The sequence below is a fragment of the Papaver somniferum genome, chromosome 1, assembly GCF_003573695.1.
Source record: "Papaver somniferum cultivar HN1 chromosome 1, ASM357369v1, whole genome shotgun sequence".
NCBI classification, from domain to species: Eukaryota; Viridiplantae; Streptophyta; class Magnoliopsida; order Ranunculales; family Papaveraceae; genus Papaver; species Papaver somniferum.
Window position 1 is genome coordinate 86,974,858 of NC_039358.1, and position 8,871 is coordinate 86,983,728.

At 35.4% G+C, this 8,871-nt stretch overlaps 1 protein-coding gene across 1 annotated transcript; it reads left to right on the forward strand.

Moving 5' to 3' along the window:
- The first annotated feature begins 5,699 nt into the window (after positions 1-5,699).
- Positions 5,700-8,655, forward strand: LOC113293496 (zinc finger CCCH domain-containing protein 44-like). Its single transcript, XM_026542120.1, has 2 exons — positions 5,700-6,163; positions 8,213-8,655. Exons 1-2 carry the CDS (start codon positions 5,849-5,851, stop codon positions 8,330-8,332), a joined length of 435 nt encoding a protein of 144 aa, XP_026397905.1. The 5' UTR covers positions 5,700-5,848; the 3' UTR covers positions 8,333-8,655.
- Positions 8,656-8,871: the final 216 nt, after the last annotated feature.

The window sequence follows — 8,871 nt, forward strand, 5'->3', positions numbered from 1 at the left end:
GTAAAAGAGAACAAAAATAATAAAAATAAAACCTAAAAACAAATCTATACACAAGTCCGCGTCGATGGCGCCAAAAATTGATCGAATTTTAGATAGTGGTAAATAAGGTTGTCGTGCACTCAGACTTGATGAGATTGATTTCAGGTTTAATAAATGAAAATAAATAAAAATAAGAAAATATATACACAAAATAGTAGCAGGATGGATAGATATTGGGACTCGGGATTTCACTGCCTTTCATATACATGGGTTTTAGAAATTAATCCTTGATATTTATAGCTCCAAACACAAGAAATATTAACTCTATTCTTTGCCAAAGTAGATCTCATAAAACATTAGTTGTAAGTTGTGAGCATGACGCATCAAAAGTAATTAAAACTAAGCATGCGACATCAAACAAAATAACAAATAATTAATAGAAATCATAATTCATTAAAAATCAGTGCAAATAGTAATTAAGGAATTAATTAAATTTACCACATGATGAAATTCAGCTTCGTCCGTCGTCCCAGAGATGGGTTCTAGCTCCGCATGGTGAAAACACACTCAAAGGAATTTTTCATTGCTCAACAAGGTGTTTGCAAGGAGAAAAGGTACAAAGCAGTGTGCTTGTAACATTTATAATTGTTACGGAACCCACTATTACACTAACAGACTGTTGCGAATTCGAAATAATTATTACAGAAATTGTTACAAAGATATTGAATTTGAAACTATAGGTAACGGTTTCTGCAACTGTTTTTAACTGTTGTTATGTGTTCTTCTTCTTCAATGGCATCAGCAGAGACAAGCTCTGCAACTCCCTATTATCTGCTCTATTCTAACCCCTAACACTCCATCCCTTTCTGCTTCACCAATAACCTATATATACTTGACAGGACCAAGAATCTCCCATCATAACTTCAAATCTTCTCGTAATGAATTACTTATAAGTCACGGGAATAATTTCTTTAATCTCTTCTTCTTCACGCGTCAACAACATCTTGCAAACTTCAGCACGATCCTACACGTCCTTATATCGAGTCAAACACCTTCCAGACACACGCCACAACCAGCTATATCCCAAAATATCCCGAGATATGTTCAACGGAGGAATATATACTTGCCTTGTTTTGTTCCAACATAAGAATCACCCCTTAATTATCGAACCTAAAGAAATTACCATCTTCTGTTGACCATGACAGCTCGTCCTCAAACAAATTCGGCAAGAAAATCTCACCAAATCTGCTCGAGCTTAGTGCAGAAAATCCTACCATCCACGTACTCCCTGATTTCTTCTCTCCGACGATGTAGCCAAATTTCTTCGACTTTGATGGACTTACAAGTCCTGTTTTGATGCAATAGGCCCAACACAAAATATTGCAGTGATTGAATCTCCCTAGACAACTTCCAAATCCAAAATACAGTCTCGGGTTTTCAAAGAAATAAACTGCACATTCCCTGTTTTCTTCCACACGATTATCCAGCCAATCTGAGTCGATTCCGACGATCATACCATGCCTGTGATGCTCAAAAAAAACTTCCCAAACAATTGCATCCATCGAGTCTCATCGGAATACCTTCAAAATCCGAACCCTAATTTTGGTTCTTTTGAAACCAGATTTTCCCGCCAGAAACTTGAATTTGAAATGTTGAAGATGAAGGTGCCCCTTAACCTGATTCATGGGTGCACATAGTAATTATGACGCCCCTTAGTAATTGGGCTGCCCCTTATCCAAAAATGAGAGTCCGAATAACACGTTCCTCCGGGTGCTTTAGACAACTTTTCGAGCCGATTTTTCCAAAAATGTTTATTTCCAAAAATATCTAAAAATACATAAAAACACAATATTAGTACAAAAAATCGAATTCTAATAATACAGACATCGAGGAAAAATCAGACACAAAAATGTGTCTATCATTGATCATTCGTTCACTTGAAAATTTCTTTGAAGCTAATAGTTTGTGTGAGATAGCTATTGTCGTCTTCTGATAATGTTTCAATGATTGGAATGGGAGTTTAGAACAAATGACCATGATTGGATATAGCATAGTATGCGTACTTGTATACTAACTGTTGCAAGTTATTCCAAGTCCGGGAACCATAGTATGCATACCCGTATGCGTACAGGTTGGTTAATGAAAGTCCGGGAACTTAGTATGCATACCGGTATGCGTACTGGCGTGAGTTTCAAGTTCTGGAAATTCAACTGAGTTTGAAAGGTATGCGTACCCATTCGCATACTGGCGATCCCAAACTTAGTCCGACCACTTAGGTATGCGTACCCGTATGCATACTTGAGTAGGTTATGTACTAAAATCAGTTTGTTCATGAACTAATACATTTATATATTAAGGAATACAATATTTTGCAAATCGTAGATATAATGTTCATGAATTGATTCGAGTGAATCAAAATCGATTTTGCTTCAATTGTGTCTTGTATACTTCTATGATAATATAAACAATTGAACAACTCTAGAACTAGTTTCATTTGAGCCATTTGAACTAGTTATGGTTAAGATGAACAAGGTTGATATGAAAGTGTTCATATGGCTAACTTCAGCTAACTATTGTTGAGCCAACAAAGGAGTACACGTTTAGGTACGGTTACTCATTTCTAAACGAAGTCACTTTTCATTTGCGTGTAACAAGATTAGTTCGATCTAACGGTTGAAAAATATTATCTTGAGTCTAATCAGGTTTTCATCTAACAGTGAATATTGAATTCTTTTTTACCAAGGTAACATTGATTGCAGACCCTGATTTGAAGACTATATAAGGGAGAACTCTAGCAACTGAGAAACCTAATCCCCACACCTCCTGTGTGATATTAGTTGCGACTAGAGTCGATTCTCCTTTAACCTTAGTTTTTTCCAAAACCCATTAGGTTAACAACTCAAATACTTCATTGGGATTGTGAAGCCAGACCCAACTATTTTCTCTATAGTTGCGTGTTCTGATCTTGTTGTTTTATATTGTATCGAGTACTATCTTCTCTAAGATTTTGCTCGAGATTTAATCTCCGATAGGCAAGATAAAAAGTAGTCAGAAACATCTTCGTCTCATCTTTTGTGATTCCACAATATCTTGTTTCGCTACCATACAATTAAGATTATTTTGAGGTGATTGATATTACTAGGCTGTTCTTCGGGAATATAAGTCTGGTGTATCAATTTGTTCCTGTTCTCCTTGATTTATCAAAAGACGGAACAAAACTCATAGATATATTTGTGGGAGACAGATTTATCTATTCAATAGACTTTTCTTTGTGAGACAGATTGGTTTATCAAGTGTTCGACTTTGGGTCGTAGCAACTCTTAGTTGTGGGTGAGATCAGTTAAGGGAATCAAGTGCGCGGAATCCGACGTGGTTCTAGAGGCGTAAGGAGCGCGACTGTACCTTGATCAGTGTGAGATTGGTTAGGGCTCAACTACATACCAGTCCGAAGTTAACTTGGAGTAGGATAGTGTTTGTAGCGGCTTAATACAGTGTGGTGTTCAAATATGGACTAGGTCCCGGAGTTTTTCTGCATTTGCGGTTTCCTCGTTAACAAATTTTTTGGTGTCTGTGTTATTTCTTTTCCACATTATATTTGTTTATATAATTGAAATATCACATGTTGTGCGTAAGTTTAATCAATTGTGAATCCAACATTTGGTTGTTGATGAAATTCATTGACACTTGGATATTGGTTTTTGATGCCGTCCAAGTTATTTCTTATATTCAATCGGGCTCGCAAATTCCTATTTGTTTGATTGCAGATTGAATTGAGAAATTGAGATATAACTCTTGGATATACTTTTCTTAAGATTGAGTCTGACTGTCTAGTTGATTCTCTTGAAAGTATATTGGAGTTAGTCCATACAGATTGCTAAGCGAAATATTGGGTGTGGTTGTTAGACCCCCGCTTTTTCATGTAATACTCCATCCGTCCCTAAATAGATGATCTAGTTCAAGTTTGCACAATTTTTAAGGTAAGGAGGAGAGGGGAGTATGTTTAAGTGTTTATACCCTTATGGATAATAACTAGTAAAATTTAGAAATGATTTATCTCTCAAACTATACCACGAATATTTCGTAAACCTTATACCATTGAAAAGCATTTTAAAACACCTACTTAACGAGTATAAACATGGCTATCAAATTATACATATTTCTCATACTAATAATAATCAATTAAAAAGGTAATTTTAAAAAATTTCTTTTGTTTAATAGGTCAACTATTAGTGGGACAAAATTTTAAACTGAATAAATCATCTAGATAAAGACGGAGGGAGTACTACAAAGCATGATATGTTTCTCCCCCTTGATTAATAATTTATCTCTGTTATGTTTAGATTTATACTTTACAACATATATGTCCTTTCTCGAGTAATTGGCGATCACCCTATACTCCATATATTTCTCCCCCCTTATTGTCACAAAAATTACAAAGATCCAAAGTATACGACAAGTATTTTGAAAGAACTTCTCAGGTTCATAAGAACTCGATACAACCTATAAGAGTCTAAGCGAACCAGAGGTCTAACATACCATCTTTGATAAGCCACACTAATTCTAAAACTACTAGAAATAATTAACTTAGCTTATTATCAGAAAAATAATTACCCGAAGTAAATTTTCCTTACTTCGGTAGGTCAAACTGAGATCAGAGTTACTTATAAAGATTCAATTACCGGGAATCAATTAATCAGATTATTCATCCATGAGTCTGACAAGTCAAATTAAGATTAGAATTAACTTAGTTACTTATCAAGAAACGATTAATTAAGTAATCCTTCCCTAACTTCGATAATTCAAGTAGAATCCAAAACGATCTAGTCACTTATCAGGAAAACAATTATCGGAAATAATTTTCCCTCAATTACCATACTCCCTACAAAGATATATCATTAAGCGTAAGTTCAAAATAGAACTCTATCATTGTGATTGTTATTCCCCGCTAAACAAAGAGCACCATAAACGACATTTACCAGAGAAAGGCCAAGCATGATTTTAGTCATCACCTGCCGCAAGATAGCCTAAAACCGAAACTACTCATATGTGAACCAAATATTCTAGAACAACAAATACTAGTTTATTGTGACTTCATATATGAGTTAAATCACCACTCTTCTTATGATTTTTGATATAGCAACCCAAAAGGTCAAATATGAAAATCAAATCATAAGAAAGTAAGCCAATAATGAGATCAAAACTTAAACTATGAAATCCAAAGTTCATCTCATAAACCGAAAGTAACACAAAGAAGATTCATAAATCGTAACAAGTATTATAATTACAATACAAGAATTTATAATATAAAAAATTATCATTAATTTTATTAGTAATTCGAATAAACTTTACACAAATAACGATTTCTAATCAAAAATATGATTAATCTATTTGCTAAAAAGATTAAACAAGAAAACTCTTCTTAATATTTTGATGCACTTTGATTATCCAATGATGCTTCTTCAGTGTACAACTCAAGAGACTTGTCAACAATCGTCCCTTGTTTCCCTAGGCCTCCACTTGAAATTATTAAAGCCCAAACCCTAATAGGCATATATACAAAGCCAAAGCAAGCCCAACCTGCTCCCATGTAAACTGCACTTATTGCCTCAATCAGAAGTATACAGTACAGAAACGTGGCATCCATCCTGGCCATTGATACATCAAAATGTTTCTTGAGATTCTACAGGGGTAATAGTACAGAGAGGTTTATAAAATTTCTCTCTGGTTTCTCACAGACACAAGGTCATTTCTCTCCTCCTCACTGAAACGGATAACGTTCTCCCCTTTCCCTCTTCTCCTCCTTTTCTTTAAAAAACCCCCCTAAATATTTAGGGTTTTAGAGACTTAAATTCTTCAATTGTTTACAGAAATGGCCATGTCTTTGAGTTGTTCGTGTTGGTCTACTGTTATGTCTGCAGATATAGCGATTACTAGGTCATCTTCTTCTTTGTCACCATTATCTCGTGTTTCTTTTCCTTCTTCGGTTAGCTCAAGAGCTGTTCGTTCTGTAACTTGTGCGGCTGCATCTTCTTCTCCTACGCCTGCAACACCGCGTAAACCAAGAGGGATTACTAAGCCTAAACCTATTTCTCCTGCTATGCAAGAATTACTCGGAGTTACTGAAATTCCTCGTACTCAAGCTCTTAAACAGATTTGGGCTTACATTAAGGAGCATAATCTTCAGGTGATTTATCCCACATTCATTTCTTGTTTAATTTTGTAATTTATTTCAAGTGTTTTTTGGGGTAAAATAATGGGTTCTGTGTAATTTTGGTGTCTGTGGCTATATTATCTCTTGATGATAATTTGGTGAGATTTAATATTTTAGTGTTTTAGCTTTTTTTATGTTAATTGTCTGACGATTTGGATAAGGTTAGTTTCGGGTTTGCAGTCTTTGGACCCTTACCCTTAACAAAGGGTTCAATATAATCATAGGAAAGGAGTGATGGAACCCTCTGAGGAGAAATGTAGCCTCTTCATGAGCCTCTTTTGTATTTTTGTTCTTTCTTTTGATGCTGTTGCTGATTTAGCGTGTTCATGTACTTGTGTTGTTTATGTTGATGATATTAGTTTTTGTTAGTCAGTTGCGGATTGCTCCAGTTATGTTATGTTAACTTAGTAATAGTTGAGTATAGGCATATCAATGTGACACAACTTGGAATCATATTACAAGATTAAATGGTTATTATGTTGAAACTATGGTGGTAGTGATAAGGTAAGGTGGGGGAGATGGTGGTGGTGGCAGAAAAAGAAGGGAGAATGGAAAATAACTTTATTTTATTGAAGTGTTTTTTTGGGGGTAACTTAATGGGTTTTGTTTATGTTCTGTGGCTGTGTTCTCTCTTAGGAGGTTAATTTAATGAGATGATTTTTTGTGTGTCTTACTGTTCAGTTTTTGTATGTTTTTAAGTTTTGATGTTTTGGATAAGGTCTGTTTTGGACCCTTTTCTTTAACAAAGAGTTCAATCTAGTCGCAAGAAAGGGGTGATGGGGAGCTCCTCTTGCGGGAAATGTAGCCTATTCATGATACCTTTTTCGTAGTTTTCTTCTTTCTTTACTGTGTTATCCTTTGTGTTTTCTGAATGCTGTCTTTGTGTGTTTGTCCAATGCGTGTTGTTTTTGTTGGTGATATTTGTTTTGATAGTATAGGGATATCAAAAATAAATGATGGTTAGATGGTGTCGGATATGGTGGTATTGATGAGATGATGATAAGTTTTCAAGGAGTAACAGTAGTGCTAACTAATTTTGATGTTAGTTAGGAATCTATGATTCTTCATTCTGTTATGCTAGAGAGTCTTACAGATTCTGTAATGTCATCTGTTGGTTGGTGAGCAGTCGGTGTTTGATTTTCCAATTTGTAATGAGTCAAAAGACAACCACTTGTTCTGCCAGCAGTTGCCCTTCAAATAGGGGTTTCTGAATGGAACTTTTTCTCTTGTTTAATGGTTGTGGAAAGGAAATTCATGACTTACCTTTGTGCATTTTTGAAGCTGGTGTTATTTTCGTTCTTCATATGTGTGATGGGTTTTTTCCTGTGTTGGCTGTATAATTGTTTTGTAATTTTTGTTTGTTCTAGTTCGTCAGGAAACATGATTTCTTAGTAGTGTGTGGGAAGTGCTGCTACCAAGTTAACTTCAGTGTGTGGGAAGCGTGCATAATCCCATGACTGGCGTTGCTGATATAGGATAACTACATTAACTTGTCTAGTCATTTAGTTAGCAGCATGCATAATTCGCTATGGAGCTGGTGTTACTTTCATTCTTCATATGTGTGATGGGTTTTTTCCAGTGTTGTCTGCGTAATTCTTTTGTAATTTTTGTTTGTTCTAGTTCGTTAGGAAACATGATTTCTTTATTAGTTTGTGTGAAGTTCTGCTACCAAGTTAACTTCAGTGTGTGGGAAGCATGCATAATCCCATGACTGGTGTTGCCGATATAGGATAACTACAATAACCTGTCTAGTCTTTTAGTTAGCACTAGCAGCATGCATAATTCCATGACTCCTATATCAGAATTGCATCTTTGTCTCGTGCGAATACACTTATGATTTCTTCTCTATCACGGTATTACCTATGTGGCTATGACCTATAGAATCTAACCAATCCTGATTGTATCGTTCTTGTATGATAAAAGCTTGTCCACACTTTAAACATTGTTGATGTGGTTTTCTTAAAATTTAGTGGTGACTCGGTTCTTTTTAACTCATTTGTATTTGTTCGTCACAAACTACAGGACCCAGAGAACAAGAAAATCATTGTGTGTGATGAGAAGCTGAAGAAAATCTTTGCTGGCAAAGAACGTGTTGGTTTTCTTGAGATCTCAGGGTTGCTCAATCCTCACTTCATCAAGTGAAATGTAGTGAACCAGTCAGAGGTACATCTAGGAGGGTGTTGCAGGCATTAAAATGGAGCTATGTGTAAATGAGCTTTTTTGTGTTCAGTAGTTGATCAATAGTAGTAACAGGGCAGACTTAAGTTGTTCGTAGCTTCCTATATTGCTTTAAATCTCCTTTGGGTTTCAATCAAACTAGCCTTAGTTTTTATGTCAATTTTTGCTCTGGGGTTATTATATAGTTAGTAGACTTTTGATATCAATCCTATTTTGTTAACTGTTGTCAGTGATCTGATTTGACTATGCTTACCCGTTTGTGGAATTGACATCTGCTTCTGCTGCTCTGCGTGCGTGGGTTATGTTAACTATTTGCCTATGTCTATTATTCTATCTGCTTGAAAAGTTTTGCAAGCTTTTGAAATTACATGGATTGAAGACTACTGGGAACACTGAAATATTCAGCAATTTAAAATAGATCTGGTTCGAGACGCTCAGTGTTTTTATTTCAGTCAAAACCCTTGTTTATTCTACAAAATGAAATCTGATGTGTGGAGGTGCTT